The 27,566-nt window shown below is 43.9% G+C and overlaps 2 protein-coding genes and 2 long non-coding RNA genes across 5 annotated transcripts in view; 2 read left to right on the top strand and 2 right to left on the bottom strand.

Annotated features, from left to right (window-relative positions):
* Nucleotides 1-7,702, bottom strand: part of KCMF1 (potassium channel modulatory factor 1) — a 44,251-nt gene extending 36,549 nt beyond the window's left edge. The window contains exon 1 of one of the 2 annotated variants that reach the window (XM_081176788.1): nt 7,070-7,702. In XM_081176788.1, the coding sequence (XP_081032914.1) occupies nt 7,070-7,085 (16 nt within the window). In that variant the 5' untranslated portion in view covers nt 7,086-7,702. Of the gene's footprint in view, nt 1-6,335; nt 6,358-7,069 lie in introns of those variants that run through there. The other variant, XM_081176789.1, reaches the window with a different exon arrangement.
* LOC308577073 lies at nt 1,013-2,523 on the top strand. Its single transcript, XR_014003412.1, has 2 exons — nt 1,013-2,261; nt 2,367-2,523. It is a non-coding gene; the product is annotated as an uncharacterized lncRNA (long non-coding RNA).
* A 4,747-nt stretch (nt 7,703-12,449) lies between the features above and the next one.
* On the bottom strand, nt 12,450-26,750 carry FNTA (farnesyltransferase, CAAX box, subunit alpha). The gene is made up of 9 exons (XM_081176818.1): nt 26,579-26,750; nt 25,344-25,429; nt 23,302-23,416; nt 22,556-22,660; nt 20,939-21,065; nt 20,108-20,256; nt 19,389-19,451; nt 15,774-15,945; nt 12,450-13,193 (listed from the first exon to the last, which is right to left on the bottom strand). Exons 1-9 carry the CDS (start codon nt 26,710-26,712, stop codon nt 13,062-13,064), a joined length of 1,083 nt encoding a protein of 360 aa, XP_081032944.1. The 5' UTR covers nt 26,713-26,750; the 3' UTR covers nt 12,450-13,061.
* On the top strand, nt 24,134-24,844 carry LOC308577105. Its single transcript, XR_014003444.1, has 2 exons — nt 24,134-24,251; nt 24,517-24,844. It is a non-coding gene; the product is annotated as an uncharacterized lncRNA (long non-coding RNA).
* Nucleotides 26,751-27,566: the final 816 nt, after the last annotated feature.

Raw genomic sequence — 27,566 nt, 5'->3', positions numbered from 1 at the left:
GGAAGTAAACAGTGAACACTCCAACAACAATGTATATACTTGGCAAGTGCCAGTTAATGCACAGAATGCAAGCTGGAGTGAACAGCACTGATAGTCAAAGTTTGTAATTGTGTCACGAAATCATTTGGAATTTTTTTAAGCAAACAGAATAACTTAAACAGATTCAACTTCAGCACCAAGAAATCCTAACTTCACATGTAATCCAGATAAAATAAAAATATTGTCCATCAGTATTTCTTCATAAGGGTATTTAACCTATTTTAGACATACTCCCCTGAAGCAGAAGGTATGCAGGTTGTGGGTACTCCTTCATCCATTACCTCTCTGATAATGAAGGTGGCAATGGGCAATGGGCCTTTTATCATTTCTAACTGGTTCATCAGCTGCAACCTTTTCTGGAGAAGATGAACCTACTGCCAGTTAACCATGCCCTGGTTACTTCCAGACTCCAACTACTGCAATAGTTCTTTGCATGGGGCTGCCTTTTTGAAAACACAGACATTTCAATTAATGGAAAATGCTGCTGGCATCTTCAGGGATCGAGACAAAAAAAGAAAAAGAAAAAAATGTTGTTCTATCTGTATTCTTTGCCAATTTGTTTCTGGGTTCAATTTAAAGGGCTCACACTAACCTTTAAAGCCCTAAACAAATTAGGACAGATTGCCCAAAAAACCTAGACAGCATCTTAAAAAGCAGAGACATCACCTTACCAACAAAGGTCCATATAGTTAAAGCCTGAGTGCTCACTGGAAGGACAGATCCTGAAGCTGAGACTCCAATACTTTGGCCACCTCATGAGAAGAGAAGACTCCCTGGAAAAGAACCTGATGTTGGGAAAGATGGAGGGCACAAGGAGAAGAGGATGACAGAGGACGAGATGGTTGGACAGTGTTCTCAAAGCTACCAGCATAAGTTTGACCAAACTGCAGGAGGTAGTGGAAGACAGGAGTGCCTGGCGTGCTCTGGTCCATGGGGTCACAAAGAGTCGGACACGACTAAACAACTAAACAACAACACCCAAAAAACACACCTGCATATAAAAACTGCATATTTGCAGGACGGACAGAAGATCCAGAACATTTTTATGTCATCTGGTGGAACTTTTATTTCCTTTGCTTCACTTAGGTGTTCAATATTCAACATTCATGCCAGTTAAGGAAACATGGAAGTCTTGGTGTCACTAATTCTGTTTCTTATTATTTATTGGTTGTTATGTATATGGTACAATGTAAAATCCTGCTACTGCACTTTTGGATTACTAAAAATGTCAATAAAAAAAACCCTTGGACGTCATGCTCTCTATGCTACTCATACATAAGATCAGATAGGTGGGTCCTTGAGACACAGCCTCCTCAGTGGTAGCACCAAGATTGTAAAAGGTCTAGAAAACTTCCTCCTGGTGAAGATCTACCATGCTTATCTCCTGCTTTCAGATAGTTAGTAAAGCCTTTCTTTAAAATCCCAGTTTGGTACAATATATGAACTGTTATTTCCTGGAGTTTTTAGCTCGCTTTTTGATAGTTTTAATTGCTGTTGTTATATTGTTATGTGTTTCTGAAGTTTCATTTTACCTTAATGTGTTTTTATACTCCTACTGTAAACTGCTTCTATTGTTTTAACAGAAAAGTGGGATTCATTAATACAACTAATTCCCTAGCAGCCCTCCTCACTCTGCTTAGTCTAGGAAATTGATCAACATTCCTTGATGAGTATTCCTCCTCCTGCTTAGGCACGTGGATAATAAGCTCATATTTCCCCTCTTTGGAATCCTACACAGGTTTCCAGTCTCAGGTATAAGCTCCTTGTCCTTACCTGCAAACCTCTCCACAGCCTTAACCTCCTTTATCTCTGATTTTTACATGTCTATATATGACTGCCTGTGACCTTTGCTCCACCAACTCCACTACCCACAGGTGTCCCAAGATCCCCTGTTCCTTGAAATTACTTTCTCCCCTGGAACTGCCTTCCAGAAAAACTTCATGGTGCCCCTTCTCTCTTTTCCTTCAAAACCAAGCTTTTCTGTGAAGACTTTGACACAACTTACAATCCCCTCCATAACTCAACCTAAATGTGTTTAACTGAAATAACATTATTCCTCTGTTAACTCCTGCCTTCACTTCCACCCCTCACCTCTGTTCTTTCATTTTTTTGGTTACAGATTGTTTGTATACTGTGATGTCAAATGTCAGTGTGGCTTTACAGAGTACAAGAGGACAAGCAGAGTAGAGTGCTTACAAGGTCTCCCATCCCTTGCAACAATTGTGAGTACTTACGCACTAGGGGCAAGGGACGGGGAATCCAGGCTATGTTATGCACTGTACACAGAATAAATTGAATCAAGTTTTTCATCCTTTTCATTATATTAGGACAGGGTCAGCACAATCAAAAGGAACCCACTACTTCAAGATGTAGTTTCCATTAACTTAATGATTTTAAAGGAGAATTAGAAGAATTCATGGAGCATCAAGAATCTCACTGATTATGAGCCACGAGAATTAAAAACAAACTTCCTACTCAAAGGCAGTATACCTCTGCTAGCTTGATGCCCTGTTTGTCCCACAGTCATCTGGTTAACTGCTGTTGTAAACAGAATCTGGATGAAATAGGCTTTTGGCAATTCTCAACATCCATTCATTACAAAGACCAATTTGTACAATATTTGGAGCAATACACAAACCTGCAATGTCACACATTATTACAGACATTGTTTCAAACTTGTTATGTACTTGTTTCTGGAGCTGTGCATCCTAAGTGCCAAAACCGGGTACCAGCCAAAGAATGCCAAAATAAGCGTGGAATCAAGCTAAGTCCAAGCCATCCCTACTACAACGCATCTGCACTGAAGGATGAATAAAACAATTTCTTCAAAAACAATGACAATGTCATGGGGCAGTTCAGAACTATCATAAAACAGAGGAGAATTTGCCTTTCAGATATATACTTTTCCCCAACAAATGTTCCCACAAACCTACAGCCAGGATCAAGATTGCTCAGCTGCCATAACCCAAACAGGGAGCAACAAAAAATATGGTCTGAGCACTGAAAATATATCAAACACAACTGTTCAGCAAGCAGTTTCACTGAAAGCCAATAACTAGTTGCAGAATCAAAGCTTTCCTTTACTAAGCTACCAGCAGGGATCTGGAGCAGCCACACTACATAAACTGTCAGCATGCTCTAGTAGGCACTGAGGCCACATCCAATATCAGATCAGCTACAAGTTAAGTAGGCTGACTTCCTGGAACTCCAGCTTTGGTTCCCAAGTCTTTGCCGCCAGTTAATATACCCCAACCTACTCCTGAACAACAGGACCCTGGTAACCCAAGGCTTCTCAGATCATTAACACATAGTTCTCTCAAACAGCTGTCTGATGCACAAAAACTTTCTACTGTATTTCCATTTGTCTTCTTACTTGCTTCCTGCTAAGACTCAAACTGCGTGTCCAGATAACTACTTGTGAGAAAATCAACATTACTCACTGAAACAGGAGTTACTCAGGTAATTTCACAGCTGATGTAGATTTATTAGTGGACAAAATGGTCAGGGAACTCAGAAGGTGCCAAAACAAGCATTGTAGCCATGTTTGCATCATATTTTAGTGTCCTCTTTTATGGACTGGCCACAACAAAAACAACCAAAATACTAATACAGCAAACACTAAAACAAGATGCAGCTAAGAATAATATCCATAATTTGCAAAACAACACTTCAGATTATCACACTTCTTTCAGATTTTTTTAGAGCGTCTGAGTTTGGGTTGATGCACATTAATAAAAAAAATATTATCTCTCTTCATCATTGAACTCTCATTGCAGGAACTAAAACTGACTTTAAGGCTGCAGCCCTATGAACATTGAACTGGGGCTTCCAAGTAAAAATGCACATGATCAGGCTGTAAAACGGCAAAAGTTCACAAATTACAAGGACATGTGCACATGCAACAAGTTGATTGTGTGGCTGCAGAATCTCCAAGATCCTACAATTAAGCAAATATTTTGAAATCAGCTATTATTACAGTCATTTATAGTAGAAAGCTCTCACACTTTGAAGAGCTGGCATCTACAGGATACATATAAACCTCAGACGTACTTGGCATCTCTCCGTTATAATTTTAATTAGCACAGCTACAATGGAGCTTTATTCCACTACTATACTTGAAGCCTGCACACAACTGGATTGCAGCCCTTTTAAGAACCATTCAGCCTCAAAAGGACAACAGTAAAATAACTTACTATTCACTAATTTAAAAGCAACAGCTCTGCTGGATCAGACCAAGGATTCATCTAGTCCAGCAGTCTGTCCCCAACAGTATTCAATCAGAGGCCTGCAGGAAGCCAACAAGCAGAGCACAAAGGGAACAACACTCCCATATCATTTGGCCCCTAGCAAATGGTATTCAGTGGCTTACTGTCTATGAACAGGGAGGTTCCATGATAGGCATACCTCTCCATGAATTCATCAAATCCCCTGGTAAAGTTATTTAAGCTGTGTTCATTGACACATCTGGCAGCAAATTCCATTAGCTAATGGAATTTCAACTGTCAAAAGGCACTAACCAATAGTAAATATGGAAGACTGAACTTTACATAACACTGAAAAACTATCTTCCATCTTTTACTGTTGGGTTTGTCGTGCCCTTTGATAGCTGGGATTTTGCTAATGGAATTAGCTAATGGAGTTCCAACTATCAAAAAGACACCAACCATTAGTAAAAAAATAGAAGATTATTTTTCACGTAATTGAAGTTAACACTTTCAGCAACATTTAACATTTAAATACAAAAGTTTTTTGTTGTCATGGATTACTTATTCCTCAGTATCATTAATATATACGTATCTGCCTCCATGACAATGTTCCATATCCATTGGCTGTTAAATTTGTACTTGCTTGTTTAAAAGTTTTACTACATATAACTTCTGTATGTCATCTTATTGCTAATTAACATCACCAGAAAAATGAAAACAAAACAAAATATGGTCCATTAGTCACACATAATTCTTCCTATTACCCACAAACCTTTTCAAATTTTCAGTTCCTCTCACTGTTTGATCATTGATCATCCATTTACTTCCACATAAACAAAAAAAGAATATCAAGAGCAATGTGAACTATTGTCCGTGTTGTCTTCTATGGTGCTGCAAAATGTGAGTAAACAAAAGGAGGAGGGCAGCATACAATTATATCCAAGAAAGTAAGTTTCAAGTTAGCTGTGGCTAATGTGTGGCCCTCCAGAACTTGGTGAACTACCATTCCCATAAGCGCCGCCAGAACTGTAAACGATCAAGGAAGATGAAGGTCCTTGTAGAGCAACATCAGGAGGACCACACATTAGCCACTTATTTTTTAAGGTGTCATATTGTAAATAGCTATTGTGAATTTATCAGCCCATATGCACATATATGCCACAAAGACGCTTGAATAGATATATACTTGAATGGTCAGCCAGTATGGTGCATTGGTTAGGGTCAAATTAGGACCTGCGAGACCAGAGTTCAAATTCCCACTTGGCCATGAAATTCAGTGGCTGACCTTGGGCCAGCCAAAGCCTCTCAGACTAGCCTACCTCACAGGGCTATTGGGGGGGATTAAATGAAGAGGGGGAGAACAACACTGAACAAATTGGGAGAAAAAGGCAGAATGTAAATGTGGTAAATAATAAATAATTCTTACTTGCCCTAGACTAGGGGAGACCTATCAGATTAGATAGAATTGCAATTTACTAGTTTCTCAACAGCTACTCAGATTACAATCAACTTTACAGCAAAAAAGTATGAAAATGTATATTCAACCACCTTAGAATATAATCCAAGCCCTTATCTACATCAACAATCCGGCCCTATATATTCACTCTCCCTTAGGGAACCTTTTCAACTTTACGTTATCTTCTGCTCTTCATGGCTACCACCCATCGCAAGCCTTTCTCTGCCATCCAAAATAAGAATTCCCTGAAGCATATGCTGCAAGTCACACCAACTCTGAAGTGTTCCCAATTTCAACTTCCTCTTCAAAACTCACTTCCTCACATGTCCACACTTCACTTCGGCACAACTCTGTGTGCACATTTCTCTTACCAGATTAACACATACACAAAGTGCCCTCTGTGTACTTTTCAGGCTTCTGGTACCCATACATTACCCTCCTTGCCAGGCATATATCCCCACTGGTACTGCTGCCAGTTTTTCTCCACCATTTAATCATCGTCCACCCCACCCATAACTTTGACGAGCATGCATCCATTTTCCTTCGGCAATACAGTGCCAAACTACATTTTTCCTCCCTCTGCGTTGCCCCCACTTCTTTCCCAACATCCTCTCCTTGCGCATAGCCACCCCTACCTGCCATTCTCCCTTCCTCTTGGTTCACCAAGCCTAGACACCGAAATGTAGCTTCCCTCTCCGGCTCCAGTCCCAAGCGCTCACTTGCCGTTAGCCCTGAAGCCTTATGTACGCCATTCCCACGTGCCCCACAACAACCCCCAACTCTGTCCGGCAATGCAAGCCTGCCCCTAAAACCCACCCTTCCTATTCTCCCCCCAACCCCGCCAAGCCATGGGCTTCCCTGCCCTGCCAGCTGGGCCTGGCTCGCTCACATCCACTCTTCCCCTCCGTATCAAATCACGCCCGCCATAAAGGCGCAGATCGTCCCGGTAAACGGGGCGGCATTCATTCGCCCCATAACTACTATATTCCCCCCCTTAGGGCGGGGCCAAAGCCAGACCAGGCTCTGAGGCGCCCACAACCGCCTGGGCCTCGTTTTTTTTTAGGCCGCAGTTCAGGCCACCTCCTGGTCCGGGACGAAAAGGGAGCCGTAACGGACACAGGCCCCATGACAATGCAAAGCAACTCCGGCCCGCCCTTCTCCCGCCACCGCCGGCTGCGGCTGCTACCCGAGGCCCGGCTCCGCTGCCGACTTACGAACTACCGCCACCCCTCCTAGTGCAGCGTCGGCGGCGCCATGATGATCCACCTCTCGCTCTCTCCTTGGCTCCCTTTCCTTCTCCCCATCCCCCGCCCGGTGTCGCCCAGGCCCGGCCAGCAGCAGCAGCAGCAGCGGCCCCGCACTCACTCACCTTCATGTCGGGACATCCTAGTTCAGAGGAGAAGGCGGCGGCAGCGGCCCGGCCCAGCCCAGGCCCGTCCCGGGCTCCAGTTCCCTCCCTCCCCACCCACCCACCCCCGGTCTTGGCTGTCCGGCACCGGCTCCGCAGCCTGGGCCCGGGCGAGGCTCGAGGCTGGGCCTAGCCTCTCCCAAGTCACCCCCTCCGTGTGCAGGAGGCGGCTCGCTTCGGCGCGGGCGGGCGGAGGGAGGCGAATCGGCGGCGGCGGCGCTCGTAGTAGTAGTGATGGTGAGGCCTCTCCAGGATGGTGGCGGCGGCGGCTGCAGTTCCTCCCTCCCCGCCTTCCCGGGAGGTAGCAAGCGGGCGGGCGGGTGCCGCCGCCGTGACACGGTGACTCTGTAAGCTCGCTCAGGGCCCCGCCAGCTCCTAGCGCCGCCCTCCCGCCCGACGACGACAGCAGCGGCGGCGGGTCTCGTCGGTCTCCCTGGTCTATTCCCCTCCCCACGTCGTCCGTCGTCCTACCACCACGCTCGGCGGTAACAGCGCCGCCACCGCTGCCTCTTCCTCCTCCTCCTCCTTGCCCGGCCTGCCCAGCCTACCTCCCCTTCTCTCTGTCTCTCCTCCCGCCCGCCGAGAGGAAGAGGAAATAACACAGCGGGCCAGAGAGGGAGGAAAGAGCCGGCCGGGCGGCTGAGGGGAGGAGGGTCTCGCCTTCCCCTCACGCACCTCAGCCCCGCTCTCGGCTCTCAGTCCTTTCCCCTCACAAAACCGCCGCCTTTTCCCTCACAAAACGCGCTTTCCCTCTCTGGGCGGCTACAACAACCGTTCGTTTGAAGCATAAAATGAAATAGAGAAGCTGGGCTTCAGCCTCGGAAGACCAGGCCCCACAGCCCTCCCCATAGATGTGCAGAAATTTGGGGGTTGGGGCGGAATTCCTACATCGCTTATGGGTTTGGTTTTTTTACTAAGACTCCGGTCCAGACTCCAAGCGCTGGTTTCTTCCCCGCCCTTGCAGCTTTGGGAGTCCCAGCAGCACACGCTGGGCTACCACGTTAATTCACATGTCAGGAAGGCATCGTTTGAACACAGTAGGGTTTGTTTCCGAGTAAACTCGGGAGGCTCGGCTTGGAATCAGAGAATGGTTGGAAGGGGACCCTGAGGGTCATCTAGTTCAACCCCCCTGCAATGCAGGGATGTCAGCTAAATTAGGCATGGCGGATGGCCATCTAACTTCTGCTTAAAAACCTCCAAGGAAAGAGAGTCTTGCCACCTCTTTTAGGAGTCTGTTCCACTATTGAACAGCTCTTCCTATCAGAAAGCTCTTCCTGGTGTTTAGTAGGAATCTCCTTTTTCTGGTAGCTTGAATGCATTGGTTCCTGTCCTAGCCTCCAGAGCAGGAGAAGAAAAACATGCACCATCTTCCATGTGACAAGTCCTTGAGATATTTGAAAATTGCTATCATATCTCCTCTCAGTCTCCTCTTATCCAGGCTAAACATACCCAACTCCCTCAACCATTCCTTGGTAAGGCTCGGTTTCCAGACCCTTTATCATCTTGGTCACCCTCATCTGCACAAGGTCCATCTTGTCAATATCCTTCTTAAATTGTGGTGCCCAGAACTGGACTCAGTAATCCAGGTGTGGTCTGACCAAGGCAGAATAGAGCAGTACTATGACTTCCTTTGATCTGGACTCTATACTTCTTGATGATGCAGCCTAAAACAGCATTAGCTTGTTTTGCTGCTGCATCACACTGTGGATTCATGCAAAGCTTGTGGTCTACTAAGACCCCTAGATCCTTTTCACATATGTACTACTGGCAATCATCTTATATTTGTGCAGTTGGTTCTTCCTTCCTAAGTGTAGAACCTCTCCAATCTGTTAAGGTCACACTGAATCCCAATTCTGTCTTCTGTGACATTGGCTACTCCTCCCTGCTTGCTAATTTCCCCTCTCACGCTTTTACTCTTGATCAGTTTTCTGCCCTGGCTGTGGGTAATTGTGTGGGCTTTTTAAACCAAAGAGCACCCCTCCCCCCCAAAAAACCCCATATATTTATGTCTCGAAATCCACTAGAATTTCAAACTCAGAGTCGGAGATATACCGTATTTTTTGCACCACAACACTCACTTTTTTCCTCCTAGAAAGTAAGGGGAAATGTCTGTGCGTGTTATAGAGCGAATGCCTGCGGGTGGGGGGGGGATCTGCTGCAGTCGTGAGCAGAGGATCCATGGTTCCCCTTCCTTCCCTCCTCCGTGGTTACAAAGCATGGATCCACATGGATCCTCAGGATTTTTGCATTGGGCTACTCCAAACTCACTGTCAGATCACATGTCTGTGGCCACAGCATGAACCACAAAAATCATATATCCACTATTTCGTTCAGAATATTTTTTTCTTGTTTTCCTCCTCTAAAAACTATGTGCGTGTTATGGTCTGGTGCGTGTTATAGAGCGAAAAATACGGTATTTACACTTGCAAATCATTCTCTTAATCCATTTTCTTGTTCACAGGTAAAAATAGTGTAGTGGCTCCTCACATATATAGTCACACTATGGAAGAGTGAAGCAGCTAGAGGGTTGGACTAGGACCTGGGAGACAAGGGTTCAAGCTGGCATAAAGCTCTGTAGATGATCTTGGGACAGTCATAGACTCAACCTAACCTACCTCACAGATTTGTTATGAGGATAAAATGGGGCAGAGAAGTCTGTATGCCACCGTGCGTTCTTTGGGGGACAGGTGGAATATAAATTAAATTAAATAAACATTTTTGCATTTTTGGTATGGTCTCAAAGTGTCTGTAACAGCATGTGTGATTTTGAGCCTTTATTCCATAGAGGGATCATAGTCAGCAGTTAAATTATCCAAGCATTTCACTTCAACTAATTTATGTAGATTCCAACTTGCTGGCTCACCCTGTTCATCACCCTCATCTTCTTTTGTTCATAATTTTATCAGCTCCTCTAACACTTCATTAGTCAATGTTACTCTTTGTCCCTCAATTAATTATTTAATTTCTTCCTCCTCAAGGGTATCAGTGAAGCCATCACCACTGCCTTGCCTGGCCATCTGAACAATTCATTCCACTTTATTGTCAATAGTAGGGAATTCCTTAAAATCATTCACACATTCTTTCCATAAGTTTCGCCAACATGCATTGACTGATTCAGGCTTGATTGCATCTATAGCCTGCTTAATATATGTGATGCAATTGGTAATGTTAAAGGACTTCCAACACTCAATCCCGTTAAGACTGGAATCAGCATCCCTAATGTTATGGACCCATGAGGATGTAAGCCTATGTAAGTTGCCTTGAAACAGCAAATAAAACCTTGGTCATCAGGTTCGATGATGGAGGTGATACTGTGGAGAGAGAGAAAGACAACTTCAACATTACTACAGTGATACAGCGGTTTAAGAACAGTCCTGTTTACAAATGATTCAGTTTACGAACTCCGCAAAATCGGAAGGAGTGTCCCGGTTTGCGAACAAGCGTGCCTCAGTTTAAGAACGGTTTTGGTTTAAGAACAGACTTCCGGAACGGAATAAGTTCGTAAACCGAGGTACAACTGTATATGCAAAGTGGAATGACCAGGAGCATTGTCTACAAACAGCAACACTTGGTCAAGTTCTTTCTCCACAAGGTACCACTTAACCTCCAGGACAAAGCAGTTGCAGAACCAACGCAGATCGACATGCCATCTCTCAGTAAGTTTAGCACAGCAAGTTTTTCCTCCAGCTTTGAAACTTATTACTGACTCTTCAGATGCACACCAATACAGATAGGTGGCTTGCATTCTTCACACCTCTGAAGACCTATTGCCCATTCCCCGTATCCTTTCCAATGCCTATCTCTTTTTTTAGTGGGGTGGTTGTGTGTTAGTGTCTTGCAATAAAAACCAAAGAAAGACTTATGGTGTCTTAGAGCTAATAAATTTATTATAGCAGTGCATAAACTTTTGTGGACTACTGTATTATGCATACTGTATGCATGCACACAAAAGCTCATACCAATAACAAACTTAGTTGGTCTCTAAGGTGCTACTGGAAGTAATTTTTTTTTATTTTGTTTCAGCCACAATAAGAGTTAGTCATTAAGATGCCACAGTACTTGTTGTTGTTGTTCCTTTCTTGCATTTCACTGCCTACTCTTTCCCTCCAGTGATTTTCTACCCAGTTTCCCCTAACCAAATTGTGACACTCTTGTCTCAGGACATTTTTTGATCTGGTCCTCTTGGAAGCAACAAAAAAAGTGACCATCTTTGCTAGTGGCAGCCTGGCCTGAAAGAAAGAATATAGGAAAGTGGCCAGCCATTTTTACGAAGGGCAGCTTTATGGCTCCGTTGCCATGGCCCTTTGGGAAGACAAAATATATGAGTATTAGAAGCTGAAAGTACTCTCAAATTCCACATGCTGGAGTGAAACATTCTTATGCCCCATGGTTTCATTAACTTAAGTGGCAAGATGCTTCCGTTAGGATGTTTGGAAGGTAGATTGCAAAGAAATATCCAGCTCTAGGATATTTTAAAGATTAAATGGAGGGGAAGCCCCATGCACACTCGAGATAGTCCCCGCAAAAGAAAATGTTGATTTTGCCCCAGAAAGAGAAGAGAATCACGGTTTGCAAACTCATATTTGGTTTGAGGTGGAATAATCCAGAATTGTTCTTGGTTTAGCTTCTGTGATCCTCAGATGAACAGTGGTATATAAATGTAAGAAATAATAATAGCTTCATACAATGAAAATAACTATATTGTCTGTAATGAATAGAAGCACTCTAGGGAAATGAATACTAATATTTAGCATTTTTATCATTCTTTAGTGTCAAGTCATGATGTTTAGAACTCTGCAAATTAAATCAGTAATATCTCCATATTGCAAATGGAATATTGAGGCTAAAATATATTGACTTGCCTAAGGCATTTTTTAAAAAAATTGTGACCTGATTATTGGAGAGAATACACAGGCTTTGTAAACAATGGCTCAGGTCTTTACCGAGTACAGTTGTCAAATGTAATCCGTTCCGGAAGCCCGTTCGGCTTCCGAAATGTTAGACAACCAAGGAGCGGCTTCCGATTGGTTGCTAGAGCTTCCTGCACTCAAGCGGAAGCCATGTCAGATGTTTGGCTTCTGAAAAACGTTCAAAGGTTTTCAGCTTTTGGGAGCTGAAATGTTTGAAAATGGAGCCATTCAGGAGCTGAGGTTTGACTGTACTGTACTATATAGAGTGGGTTTGTTGCAAGGTTGGCTGCCGAGGTGGCAAGATCAGGCATTTTCCCTGCACTGCAAAACTAGCAGTGAGTTCACAACAGCATCGCCATTCCCACTTTGTATGGGACACCATTTATTTATTTCTTTTTAAAGAAAACCCAAATCTCAAAGAACACATCAAGTCCTTGTACAAGTTCTATATCTTTTAATACAAATTATTGATGGCATTAGTTGGATACAATGAAAACACACGTCAGTGTTGCATAGCTGCTCAGATATACAACTTCATTCCTTTCAAGTAACTGAAATTAAGTTACTCCATAAATCCACTGTAAACGAGGACTCTGCAATCCAACTCAAATACTTTCAGAATCTTACATGCGCTTGCTTTATGAGAACAGCGGCCACTCTGTGGAGGCCAAGACTGGGAACCAGTTTAGGGCATTAAAATCACTAGTACAGCATTATTCACATAAAATGAAGAAAACAATTCCTTTATTTGGTACAATTCAAGTAATTGCTAAGTGTTTTTTTAAATGCACAGTGCTTTGGACCACCCCCACAGTTAATCTGTACAGCAGCAGTAACCAGGGGTCAGTATGTTATGGAGAGTGCCTTACACTCCTGGTGAGATTAGAAGCAATACCTCTGTAGTAATGTAGAGTTGCAACATATTTTGGGAAGGGGTGGAGAACATCACTCTGTCTAATTGCCTGCCTAGCTATCTCCACTCTTAAAGTTCTTGTAGTTCACCCGGAGCCGAATGTCATATTCTTTCCTGCTTTAACATGGAGTTACTGCGGATCATCGTAAGTTGGCACATTCTGCTCCTCACTTGGGCTGTGTTTGCTCTTAAGGGACCGTCCAATGTATCTCCAGTATTCCTTCCGGATTATGTCTTTTTCTTTAGCCAGGATTTCACATAGCTACAGAAAGGAGAATTACAAGTTTGAACAGTTTGCATGGTTTATACCCGCCATTTTGTTTATTACCGTATTTTTCGCCCTATAGGACGCACCGGCCCATAGGACGCACCTAGATTTTGGGGGGAGGAAATAAAGGGAAAAAAATTATTCCCCCCCCCCCAGGCGCGGGGCTGGGGAAGCTCGGGCTTTGGCAGCTTTGGCATCGCTCTGGGAGCTTGCGGGGCTGGAGGAGGGGAAAGCGGAGCTTCCCCCTCCCCCAGCCCCCAGAACGGGACCCAGAGCCATGTGGAAGCTGCGTGCAGCTTTGCCATCGCTCTGGGAGCTTGCGGGGCTGGAGGAGGGGAAAGCCCTCCGCCAGCCTTCTCCCGCTGTCCCCTGAGTTTGCGGGGCTGGCGACGGGGAGGAGCAGGCTTCTCCCCCCGCCAGCCTTCTAGCCAAGTCGGGGGACAGTGGGAAAGGCGCGCTGCGCCTCTCCCGCTGTCCCCCGAGTTTGCGGGGCTGGCGACGGGGAAGAGCAGGCTTCTCCCCCCCCCCCGCCAGCCTTCTAGCCAAGTCGGGGGACAGCGGGAAAGGCGCACTTTGCCTCTCCCGCTGTCCCGAGTTTGCGGGGCTGGCGACGGGGCTCTCCTGAAGCCTGGAGAGCAAGAGGGGTCGGTGCGCACCGACCCCTCTCGCTCTCCAGGCTTCAGCGAAAGCCTGCATTTGCCCCATAGGACGCACACACATTTCCCCTTCATTTTTGGAGGGGAAAAAGTGCGTTCTATAGGGCGAAAAATACGGTATAAAGCACCCCAAAGGCTCATGGTGTTTTGCCAATATAAGCAGAAAGGCAGTTCCCTGCTCTGGAAACCTGCAACAGACCAGAAGACAACACTGGATAGTGGAACTGGAAGAACTCTGCTGGGTTAGCAAGTGCATGGATCTGAAGCCACATTCTGCCAAGTCAAACTATGGGTTTAATCTTGCCCAGCGTGCCACAACCTGGTAACCCTCCAGATGTTTTGGACTCCAACTCCCATCAGCCCCTGCCAGAACTATTTTCTATTTTTCAGCAGTGGAATCCTAACCTAAACAAGATTTATCGAGACTAATTCTACAGGGATTGTTTTAAAGCCAATGATTTTATTTCTAAAAGTTTCTATAATATTTTTTGACCCAAAAAGGATGGAATCCTCTGCTGTTGTTTTCCTGGGGAATACTCATCAGTGCCCTTAGAAAGCCTGAAAGTTATGTGTGGTATTCACCAGTGATATTTATTTTGAAATATTCAAGAGAGACAAGTAATTGAATTCACTATTGATTCTCCAGTAGTAAATACCCAACAATCTTCCAATTTCCAACCCACTCCACGCTAACTGATTTAGAATTCTTTTCTAGCAGAAATAAATAAATCTTAAGGTACAGCAAAGAACAGAAATTTAGCCGAGGAGCATTTCCCCCATACACACCAACAATGAAGTGGAATAATGTACAACTGGAGTATTCATTCACATTACTGTATTCCCCTACCAGTTTCAGTTTTCCTAACCTTCTGTTGCTTCCCTTTTCTCTATTTCTAAAGTGTAAGCACCACTGGGTATGGATCTGTCCTTTCACTGTTTATACAATATGGTAATAGTATAATAATTAAAAGGCATCTTTTGGAGTGCAAAGGAAGTTGGTAGAGGGCTTTATCAGCATGTAAAAAAAGACTTTCCTTTTCTCAAAGCAAAATACTCTATCCAGATAATCTGGTAGCTCAGCCTGGCTTTTAAGATTTGGCAAAGCAAATGAAATACACAAAGTTCTCTCTCTCTCCTACATGGCAGGATAAAATACAAGCCTAATTCTCTTAATGGACACTAAAATACAGCTTTCCAACCCTTCCAGTCTAGTTTTTTTGTCAACCGAAGACTGCATTTCTTAATGTACCACAGGTTATAACCAAGCCTTTTTTTAAAAAAAACACACGGTTCTTTCTAACCAAAATAATAATAATAAATAGTGCTGAATCTAGACAGAAAGGCAAATCCTGTCCCTCATATGTTGACTGGTAGCAGCTGGCTGAAAGCCCTTAACAATAAGTCAGAAGTTCTGAGCGCATAATTTAGGGGTGAAATGGGAGTCAGCTGCTGTACAGAACAGCATATATGGAAAGAGGCAAAATGGTTACATAAAAAGTGAAACCCCTTTAATTTTTACATTTCCTTTGTAGCTGGCATTAAATAGGAATCTGATAATCAGCACGCATAAAAGTAATTGTGAAAGCAGTTATACAGCCATATTAATACTGCATCTTAAACAAGTATTTTCCTCAGAATTATAACTTCCAGACTGCAGTGCATGGCAGAAAAGTGGTCTGTGCTATTTCTGTCCAATTTTCAATTCTGCAAAAATGGGTAACATTCTGCAATTATGTCAATTTAAAAATCACTATCCTTTCACTAAATTTGTTTGCAGTACCAAAAGTTGGTGCTACCACATTCAAACTGACAGACTATTTATCCACAGGTGAGATTAAATTCTACAGAAGACTGGAGAAAAGATTGAGTTCCCCATCTGCTTATTGCAACAGAGGCTGAACAACTTTTAAAAACTAACCTCTAATGCTTTGCTGAGAGTTTCTTCCTTGTTTTCACACTCGTTTTCCAGCATATCTTCATATATGTCCACCAAAAAGGCAATCAGGTAGGGGGAACTATGACTGGGCTGCAATTCCAGTAGCTGTCCTAAGAGGTTTGGATGTTTCGAAAGGCCACGATCCTGCAGGATCCTGAAATAAAATGCAGCTGTGAATGCCACACTTCATTTGCATGCGGTCACCACACCATTTGCTGTACATTTACCAATCTGACGCTTCCTACAGAACGTGGAAATCTCCTATGGCCTATATAAAATGATAAGCAAGCAAGCAACTACAAATAGTGTCAGGTATCATTAACCTACAACCCATCTCAACCAGTATCATGAATCAGTGCCAGGTATTCAGAGGGACACGGGTGGCGCTGTGGGTTAAACCACAGAGCCTAGGACTTGCTGATCAGAAGGTTGGTGGTTTGAATCCCTGCGGCGGGGTAAGCTCCCGTTGCTCAGTCCCTGCTCCTGCCAACCTAGTAGTTCGAAAGCACATCAAAGTGCAAGTAGATAAATAGGTACCGCTCCAGCGGGAAGGTAAATGGCGTTTCCGTGCGCTGCTCTGGTTCGCCAGAAGCGGCTTAGTCATGCTGGCCACATGACCCAGAAGCTGTATGCCAGCTCCCTCGGCCAATAACGCGAGATGAGCGCCGCAACCCTAGAGTCAGCCACGACTGGACCTAATGGTCAGGGGTCCCTTTACCTTTATTCAGAGGACAAGCGGCAAGATCCCCCTGCCCCTGAAATATGGCAATGAGCTAAGTGCCAGAGGGAACGTGCACAGCTGATAAAGTCCTGGAAAACGAAACAAGGCCCAGGAAAGCACCTCAACAGACCAATCAGGATTCGGCAATTTGCTCAGCACTAAAGTCTGCACTATGGCTGGAGAACCTGTGGCTCCACAGACATTGCTGGACCCTACCTTCCATCATCTCAGACCACAGGTTATACTGGCTGGGGTTGGGAGACCTGGAGTCCAACAACATCTGGAACTCCATGGCGTGTGCAATCTGACTGGCATCCTCCCAGATGTCATCTGGGCACCAGGTACAACTTTAATTCAACAAGGCAGAAGGAGAACCTGCTCAGTTGATGCTGACACAAAACCCCACACCTACACTATATAACAGAATATAAGTTTCGCCACCCCACCCCTCCTCTCCTCCCTCTCTTCTTCCCCAACCTTAGACTGTACACAACACTAATGTCTCAAAACAAATCTGTCTCAAAACTGATCTGCAGAAAAGACTTTACAACCTGAAAAAAGAGGCATTGCACGTACTTTTGTAAACCAAGAAAATATCTAATAAAAAATATTTTTAAAAACAAAACAAAACAAGGCTATAGGCTCTTTTGGACCTGTGGTTCCTGGTCTCGTTCTATTTTTTGTAGCCTTAAAAAAAGAAGAAGATTATGCTGACTGCAAACCACTTTGCTCTATGCAATAAAATGGCTTACATCAATATAAATATGTTTATGTAAGCCATTTACATTATGTAAGACATCCACCCACCATGTACAGAATATGCAACAACAACAACAGTTCTTCACAACTTCTATCCCTGAATGCTAGGAGCAGCTCAAAAAATTATATGATTTTAATTTTTTTTATTAAAAAAAAACACAACCCTGAAGACAACCACATCCTCACCAGTATGTGCTTCCTCTACAATGTGACTCTTAAGGCCATGTGTCACCTGACATTTTCTTTTCTGATCTTAGACGCAAAGCCTCCAGAACTGGGTAGTGACAGTCTTTTTCTGGTACCCGAAGCTGATCTATATCACTCTGCCCATGCAACAGCACCTGAAGCACTTGGAGAACTTCCACCCCTCTAGCAAACCTGCATGGAGGACACAGCCCTTCTGCAAGCCATTTTGTGTCTGCACTCCACGCCGTTTTGCAATTCAGTCAACCTCTACTTGTGTTACAGTTTGCTACCCTTGCCAAAACTGTGAGCAGAAAATCATTTGGAGTAACTCCTTCTTACAGCCTCTGGAATTACAAAATATCCAGGGCTCCATGTACACCGTGCTAAAAATATGGAAGTTACGCAATCAAAAACAAATGAAAAAAAAGCATAGGTTCTGCATCTTATAACAAGTAGGCAAACTGAATAGATTTACGTTTTCTGTCTTCTTTTGCACAATTTCTTTCTGGTTTTGCTAGTCATGACGGCAAAGGAAATGCACTTAAGAGCTTACCAACCGTAGGAAATTGTATTCCACAACTGCATTGGCTGCAATCGTACATTCACAAACACCTCTGCGGTGAAAGGCTGGAAACTTGTTTTAAAAATGAAAGCAAAATTTTTCAGGAAGCTGAACCCTGGGCCTGCTATTAGTACAGCAAGCCAGTGTGACATAACGGTTAGAGCATGGGTAGGCAAACTAAGGCCCAAAGGCTGGATCCAGCCCAATCACCTTCTAAATCTGGCCCATCAGAGTGTTTTTACATGAGTAGAATGTGTCCTTTTATTTAAAATGCATCTCTGGATTATTTGTGGGGCACAGGAGTTCGTTCATTTTTCCCCCTTCAAAATATAGTCCGCTGTCCGCCCCCAAGGTCTGAGAGACAGTGGACCGGCCCTCTGCTGAAAAAGTTTGCTAACCCCTGGGTTAGAGTGTTGGACTCACTGGGTGACCTTGGACCAGTCACCATCTCTTAGCCTAACATATCTCACAAGATTTTTGTGAGGATGAAATGGGGAAGAGGAGAACCATGAACACCACCTTGAGATCCTTGGAAGATAAAGGTGGTAAAAAGGTAAAGGGACCCCTGACCATTAGGTCCAGACGTGACCGACTCTGGGGTTGCGGCGCTCATCTCGCTTTATTGGCTGAGGGAGCCGGTATACAGATTCTGGGTCATGTGGCCAGCATGACTAAGCCACTTCTGGCGAACCAGAGCAGCGCACAGAAACGCCATTTACCTTCCTGCCGGAGTGGTACCTATTTATCTACTTGCACTTTGACATGCTTTCGAACTGCTAGGTTGACAGGATCAGGGACCGAGCAACGGGAGCTCACACTGTTGCGGGGATTTGAACCGCCAACCTTCTGATCAGCAAGTCCTAGCCTCTATGGTTTAACCCACAGCGCCACCTGGGTCCCTTAAAGGTGGTATATAAATGTAATAAATAAAATAATAATAATAATAATAATTTATTATTTATTATTTATACCCCGCCCATCTGGCTGGACTTCCCCAGCCACTCTGGGCGGCTTCCAAAAGAATATTAAAATACTATAATACATCAAACATTAAAAGCTTCCCGAAACAGGGCTGGCTTCAGATGTCTTCTGAAAGCCTGGTAGTTGTTGTTCTCTTTGACATCTGGTGGGAGGGTGTTCCACAGGGAAGGCGCCACTACCGAGAAGGCCCTCTGCCTGGTTCCCTGTAACTTGGCTTCTCGCAGTGAGGGAACCGCCAGAAGGCCCTCGGTGCTGGACCTCAGTGTCCGGGTAGAACGATGGGGGTGGAGACGCTCCTTCAGATATAACAAATATATATAACAAAATAACAAATACTAGCATATTCTGCACTTCAGAATAGCCAAAGCCGCTAACAAATTTATCTCACCCTTTCAAATAGTTCCAAGCACTTTCATTATGGGGCACCATCTTGATCATTTCTAGGGTAAACCTGAAAAAGAAAAGCAGAGTATTTGATAAAGAAGTGTGGAAATATGGAGTCATATGTTATGCATATCAAATAACTCATTTTTCTCTCCAAATAGCAGAGAGTAAACGGCATTCAACATAGAGTAGGTGGTAGTCAACACCAGTCCTACTCAGAGTAAACCCACTGGACATGACTAGCAGGCTCATAAATTTCAGTGAGTCTACTCTTAAGTATGACTTAGCTGAACACAACTAAAAATGTCTTCTCTCCAATAAATAAATTTCCTACCAAGGAAAAGATGTTCTACAGATTCTTTTTTTAAAAAGAAAAAGAAAATAGTGGGGAATCTCTCAAGATAATACTATAGAAAGATTAATTCACAAGGCGGAAATAATCCAAGGGCATGAGTTTTGATGTCCTTAGCTCATCTTTCACCAACTTGATGCCTTCCAAAGTTTGAGGACTACAACTCTCAAACTCTGCTGTGCTGGTTGGTGCTGATGGGAGTTGTAGTCCCAAACATCAGGAGGCATCAGGTTGGCAGATGCTTCCTTATCTAATGGTAAAACCCAATATACTAAAACAAAAGAAAAGCCATGCAAGCATCTCTGATGTATCCTTCTGCCTGTGACAAGTCTAAATGGTCTCAAATGAAGTTGAGTATTTATTTTACTTACTGGACTTCTCTCTCTAAAACAGCAGGATCGTTATAACCAGTTGTGTTTGAAATGACAAAGTATCTTTGGTTCCAGACAGAATTGTTTCTGACATCGTCTTTCAGGAGCTGTTCCACATACTCCAGTTCATCATCCCACAGTTTAAATTCCTAAAAGTACAACAATTAAGGGAGAAATGCTGGAAGGATGAAGTACATTTGAGAAATAGCCTCATTTCTACAGCCGCAACTGAAGCAATTCTAGATTTTAAGAGTTAGGCAGCAAAAAATTCAGGATGAATAGAACAACAAAAACCAGGCAGTTTTTAGCAAGCCAAGCTGCCTATGAGAAAAGCAACAATACAAACATGGTATAGCATCTTGAATACCATACATAGGAGAATGTCATGAGAGTCATTTTGTGAGAATACCATTAATCATGAGATTAATTACTTATAATCAGAGTTGGAAGGGACCCCAAGGGTTATCTATTCCAACCTCCTGCAATGCAACCTTGATTTAATCATTTCAAAGCAGTAATAACCTGTATACATAAATGACAGTTCCCAACATTCTGTCACACTCTAGTATGACCAAGAAAATGAACCCAAAATATGGGGCACCTTTTTGCTTCCTTAGCAGTTTGGTCAATGGTTGCCATTCATTCCCAGGGTTAGGAGGTTCGGAAATAAATGTGACGCAAATGGGAACAACATTGCAGAGGGGGCAAAACCTGCCTTCTACCCACCATAGTGATCGGTGAAGGGATTCCACTCCCAGTGGCATCCCCCAGGGCTCCTTGCAATGTACAATATCAGTGGGCATTTTGCTACTAAGAGCAACATCAAAATACCTGAATGACCCACTGCCTGTGCTGCCATGCATGGTAGTTCTTGGCATCCTGGTTAAGAATGTCTGCTATAAATTCTAGTTCCTGGGATGGATCCTTCAGCCACTCCACCAACACTCGTCTGTGGTGCCTAAAACATGAAGAAATCCTTATTTAAGCAAAACTAAAAAACCCCAGCATCCCTTCAGTGCCTGTTTACTGTTTAGTTGTTTTTTTTATTGAAATGCAATCCTGCCAAGAGTGATGGATAATGTGTTCTATCACACCGCTTGGCAACTCTCCCGCTGAAAGTCCAAGTTGCACCTACTGACGAGCATTGTGTTGAGTTTATACGAGGCAGAAAGAAAGCTGTCCTTGCAGCGATTAATCCACTTAGCTTATTCATATGTACAATTTCATCATTTGATGCCACAGCCAGCATGCAAGTGATGTACGTGTCTGAATTTGCCATGTCTTCTGTGCAAAGTATTAATAGCCATTAATCAGATGGGGCACAGAGTCCCACCCACAGATGCAACACCCCAATGCATGCAGTCTTAGCATGGCATCTCAGGAAAACCAACAGACTCTTGCCCACAGCTTTCCTGCTAGCAAAAGGATTTTCAGGCACTTTACAAGAGCCACTTGGCACTGCCCTGCTTTGTCAAGTGCCAGAAGATGCTGCAGCTGCAACAGTGTAAGCTACCAGTTCTATTGCTGGACTAAAGAAGCCTCATTGGGCTTAGGCTGCCCTTCTGGGTTTGAGCTATTGTTGGACCGTTAGCAAATGAGGAAAAAGAAATGCAGGCTGTTGTGTTAAACTGAGCCTGGGGTGGGAAAGGGAACAGGCCGAGAACACTGTCAAAAAGCATCTGCCAGCCTGCCATATTCAAACCAAGAACAAATAAAGAGGGACAAAGGCAGCCATGAAAACAGCCATCAGCCTAGTTATCTATGGCGAGCACAAACTGCACAAAGGTGATCAGACAGGGAAGTTTACAAAGGTAATGTTATTTGTTATGCTATGAAGAACTAGTAAGTAGGCTTTTGACCATTTTCATAGACTAGTAATTATTGATGGACCTAGTAGCTTGGCTTATAAGGACATTTTGCTCACCTTCTCAAAGCATTTATGTGGACGTCAAATTATTGTTGTTTTTCATTAAGAATGTTTATAAAGAATTTTGAATTTTATATGATTGTGAGTGTGTGCATGTCCCCCCCTGAAATCCTTTTGGTTTGCTGCATTTCACCTTATAATATATTAACATACCTCATAATATATTAACATATACCACTGTAATTCTTCTCAGGTTATATACAGAAAATGGCCAATGAAATGTTGCTTTGGGTCCCCCCCCCCTTCTTTCTGTTGCTGTTTGTGCATGTTTGCAAACACTCCTACTTTCTTCTCGTTTTTCTATAAGCATTTACAATACTGGCATTTCTGCAAAACGCATTATGTATGTCGTGTCATCATATAAACAAAACCCTCCTCATCTTAAGCATTCTTGCCATGTACAGTGGTCTCCACGTAAGCATTCTGCACTTATAATTTAGAAAAGACAGGCAAGTCCACGCAAGTGGGCATTTCCTTTCAAGGGAAATAACTTTCCTTATCAAAAAGGAGCCAGACATTACCAGACTTGATAATTCTTTGGCTGATCTTCAATGATAGCTGTGATATAATTGAGTTCCTCGTGTAGATCTTTGTTCAGGGACTGCAGAAGAACCCTGCGGAAATGCCTACAGAAGAAAAAACAATCATCAGACAAGAAAAATACTCTTCAGCAAAATGCGAGACCCAAAGAAGAATACTCAGTAGGACCTGCTCCTTCAGGTGGCCTTGGTGCAGCCATTCAGATTTAAAAGTGAACACCAGCACTTTTCATCAAGGCCAGCAATCATTGGCTGTTGAAGAACAGATATTGCATGGTTCTCCCCCAGCTTCTTCCAGAAGAGAGTCTAGTCATTTCATTTTGGATCACCTGCAGTTTCTGGACATTTTTTTTAAAAGAAGACAGCCAAACTTAGAGCTCATGACAGTAATCCAACCTCAACCTCAAGGTTACAATGCCATGCATTAATGGCAGTCGTGTCTCATGGTATACAAGTCTCACATGAGCAATAATTTTCTGCAAGGAAAATGTCTACTCACTTATTTTGCAACAAGGCCTGGGAAAGCAGCATTTTAGCACAGTTTCACTACTAGTTTCTTGTGCTTACTTAAAAATGCATTTTAATCAAGCTATTCAGATAAAAATTACTTAAATATTAGAGATTCCACACAAAAATAAAAGAAATTCAGACTCAACTTGTGGTTTTCTTCATGTATACTCAGCAATTCCCAACGAACAATAAATGACAGATTCATCATCACTACATACCACACAGTGTAGTTCGCAGCATTAAGATCAATGGCATCCCCCGTTAAGCTGAAAGCTCTTTCACTCCTTTCATCACATTGCAGAACAGCCCGGAAGTAATCATATACATCTTTAACTAGAGAGAGAGAGAGAAATCGCTTTATGTCAAATCACTCTCTAGCCTTCCTTCTGGGTCAGAAGAAGCCAAAATACCCATCTAGACCACAATCCTGTTCTCACAGTGGCCAACCAGATGTTTATGGGAATCCCTCAAGCTGGCTATGAACACACAACAGTCTTCCCCAGCAACTGGTGTTCAGAGGCATACCAGGGCCATTGCTGGAGGCAGTACACCAGCCATCATGACCATCAATTGTCTTATCCTCCTCGAAGGACAAAGATCTTCTCATCTCTTCCCAAAGTTCTACTGCCAAAACCATTCACATCCCTGATGGCTCAGACCCTGGCCTCCCTAGACTGGCTCCCTATCCAGCATAAATGCCCTGTGGCCTTTAGAGCTCTCCGCTGCTTTGCCCCACCCTCTCCCTGCCCTTATTACCTGCCACGTCCTTGCCTGTGATCTTCCCTTCTCCAACTCTTGGCACCCTAAGCCATTTTCAGTATGATGCAACACCTGTAACAGTGCCAGTTCCGCAGTTCGAAGCAGCCAAGTGGGTCTATACGGAGTAAGGCCATCTTGCAGGTAACCTGGTCCTGTTGTTAAGGGCTTTCTATAATAATAGTAACACTTTGAACTTGGCCTGCTAGCAAACCAGCAAGCAGCACAGGTCTCCCAGCACAGGTGCTATATGCTGACATTCTACACTAACAGCGGCTTCCAGATCAAGAGCAAAGGAAGTACCACACAGTCCACATTGCTTTCTTCATCAACTCTGCCAGTTCACCCTTATGCCTGGAACTCTTTCTCAGAAAACCAACACAGTTTGAGACTCTCTCTCTTTTGTCACCTTGTAGCCTTACTGGAGTTCACCAAGTGGGTCTGCGTTGCTCCCGGGAGGGAGGAAGGAAGTCAAATGACACCGAGGTTGATTCCAAGAAAGAGTTTATTCTGCTCTCCGGATAACAGAAGGCACTTGCGTGGTAAGTCCACAGCAAGTCCAAAGAAATGAGAAATTTCATGCAGTATATATATACCCTCCAGGCACCCTCTCCCTCCTTCCCCAGGAATCCAACCACGTCAGCCTATACACGCAGGTTGTTCCTTCAACCTCCCAGCCTCTTCCTTTAAATCCTTCTTCAAAATGGCTTTAACCTTTAATTACCATTTTCAGCTGAAGTTAACTTGTTAACGTTTGTCGTGCGTTAACTTTGAATCCCCTCCTCCTGCTTTGTCACTCCCACTGTTGACACTTGGACTGAAGGCTCGGAGGAGAAAGGGAACCTGTCCTCTCTCTTTTTTTGGCTTATTGTGTTTTATTTACTTACTTAACAAAACTTGTATACTGCTTGATTGTAAGAAAACCTCTAAGCAGCTTACAGAAATATTGTTTTAAACCCACCCCCACCCACTGAAGGTACAGTAATCTGGAAAATGCACCTAAAATGTAAATGCCCTTTTGATATGTTTGTGTATCAAACAGAGAAGTACCTAATGTAGCTTGCTTTTTCTTGCTGAAACAGCAGCATTAACTAGCATTAAAGCTACTGTTTTATGTGCATCTAGATTATCTACTAAAAACAACTCTGACACCTCTTTATTGATGGTATTTTCTTCTGAAGAAACCGAGGGCAATCAAGCATCAAATAAGGCTTAAATGTGTATCCCAGCTTCTCCTATACATGAAGCTTTAATGATAGCTTTCTAATATGTGGGTGGGGTTGTAAACAATCTTTAGCCCCACCTAAGTGCTAGTAGCAAGTGCAGTAATCTCACACACTCTTTCATGACCGCAATCATCCTAATTGCCTTACTCTGTCAGTTCTACTTCTGAATTCCCATAAAGACAATAGTAATGAAGAATGAATCACCTTTCTATGGCCACACTTCCTAGTTTAGGTGGGCATACCGATTTTATTTTTTAACCGAAGAACTTGAAACTTACACTTTTCACTATATATGATCTGGACTACTGGATTTGGCCCATCATCTTGAGGTACTGGCTCAACATCAGCCCATTCCTTCCTATCCCTGTAAAAAAATAAATAATCATAATTTGACAACCGGGGTAAAGTATGAAATACTAGGACATATATAGTTTAGAGCCACTGCCTAAAGACCAAGGTTGGTTTGCACATATGGGCAGCACTGCATGATTCCTTTCTGGCAATTTCCCCACTGCCCTGGACCCCATCCACAATTTCCCTATTTCCAACCACATGTTTCATGACATTATAAAAGTAATTCAGAGTGTCTCTCCATCTATGCTAAGCACAGCGATCAGCCCCTCTCCGGGAATATGGAAGCCCAGGAAAGTGGACGAGGCTATTTCCAAACAGACCTGGGCATCCTTCGTTTTAAAAACCCAAGCCTTGCTTAGGGGAATGTGTTTCATTCATTTATCTGGACATTTACACCCCAACTTGCTAAAAAAAAAACCCCACCCAAACTCAAAAGACACACACACCTAGCAATAAACCAAACAGCAGGTTTGGGGCTTTCATAAAAGAGGCATCTAGTAATGTATGGAAGTGAGAGCTGGACCATAAGGAAGGCTGATCACTGAAGAATTGATGCTTTTGAATTATGGTGCTGAAGGAGACTCTTGAAAGTCCCATGGACTGCAAGAAGATCAAACCGATCCATTCTTAAGGAAATCAGCCCTGGGTGCTCACCTGAAGCTGAGGCTCCAATACTTTGGCCACCTCATGAGAAGAGAAGACTCCCTGGAAAAGACCCTGATGTTGGGAAAGATGGAGGGCACAAGGAGAAGGGGAGGACAGAGGATGAGATGGTTGGACAGTGTTCTCGAAGCTACCAGCATGAGTTTGACCAAACTGCGGGAGGCAGTGGAAGACAGGAGTGCCTGGCGTGCTCTGGTCCATGGGGTCACGAAGAGTCAGACAAGACTAAACGACTCAACAACAACAACAACAAAAGAGGCATCCCGAGGTTACAATCCTAAACACGCTTACCTAGGGGTCGATGCCATTGAACTTCATGGGGCTTACTTATGAGTAGACGTGCAAAGGACTGTGCGCCAAAACTCACTCTCTCTCTACATGTATTAATTAAGTTTTGGCGCGCAGTCCTTTGCACGTCTACTCATAAGTAAGCCCCATATATATATATATGTGTATATATATATGTATGTATATAAAACACGACATTCGCACATACCTGTACAGGACGTAGCCGTCGGCGTCTAGGGGCAGCCCGGAGTCCAGCTCGCTGTCCCCAGCGGCCTCGCCTTCCGCCTCCAGGTGAGGAGCGCAGGGCTCGGGGTCTAAGCCGCCTTCCCCGTCCGCCATCATCACAGCCGCCTCCCGCCCACCTCGGAAGAGAGGAAGCGGCGGAGGCTTCCCTATGAGGAACAAGCGCCGCCCCGAGCCATAGAGGCGCAGCTCCTGGGCCTAGAGCGCCTCCACCACGAAAGAGCCGCACGGGAAGGAACGGGAGAGATTCCCAGCGCCCTCCTTTCTCTCTCCGCCAACGGGAACAAGGCTTTTGCCATAGAGATAGGAAAGCGGAAGTCGCCGCACCGGAAGTGGAGGGAGAACATGATGCCCAAAGAGCTTTGCGTTCCTTAGTTCCACTTCGGGTACTCCTTCATTTCCATATGCAAGGCATCGTAGGGCTTTTCCTCTTCTGTACCTTTAATATATCTATTAATATATATTGATAAATAGCATACTTAGATCCGTGGTTCCCAATGTGGGGCACATGCCTCACAGGGGGGCAATTTGATTTTTTTAAGGGGGGCAATTTGAGAAGGAGTTATTAACAGTTAATGGCCTTTTGGGCTTCCTCCACGTGAATAGGAAATCACTTTTTGAATAATAATAATTATATGTCACGGTGTGAGGGATCAGGATTTTAGAGATGCTTAGGTGGGGCATGGCCAAAAAAAGGTTGAGAACCACTGATTTAGATATACATTATATATACATACATATATACATACCGTACATACATGTCTTGCAAGGATCACCCTCCTGAAAATAAATAATTTTGTGGGTGGGAGATGAAGAGCATGATTATTTCAATGCACTACAAATACCTGCTTTTGTTGTTGTTTAGTCGTGTCCGACTCTTCGTGACCCCCTGGACCAGAGCATGCCAGGCACTCCTGTCTTCCACTGCCTCCCGCAGTTTGGTCAAACTCATG

This window comes from Podarcis bocagei (genome assembly GCF_964188305.1).
Source record: "Podarcis bocagei genome assembly, chromosome: 17".
Taxonomy (NCBI): domain Eukaryota; kingdom Metazoa; phylum Chordata; class Lepidosauria; order Squamata; family Lacertidae; genus Podarcis; species Podarcis bocagei.
This window is presented reverse-complemented; position numbering and strand designations above follow the sequence as displayed.

Bases quoted from the DNA above. Each gene is read 5' to 3' on its own strand.
- FNTA (XM_081176818.1), bottom strand. From the start codon at position 26,712: ATGATGGCGGACGGGGAAGGCGGCTTAGACCCCGAGCCCTGCGCTCCT. The intron at 25,430-26,578 runs GTATGTGCGAAT...ATTTTTTTACAG, and splicing joins GACGGCTACGTCCTGTACAG to GGATAGGAAGGAATGGGCTG. The intron at 20,257-20,938 runs GTATTTTGATGT...TTGTACTTTTAG, and splicing joins ACAGGCAGTGGGTCATTCAG to GAATTTAAACTGTGGGATGA.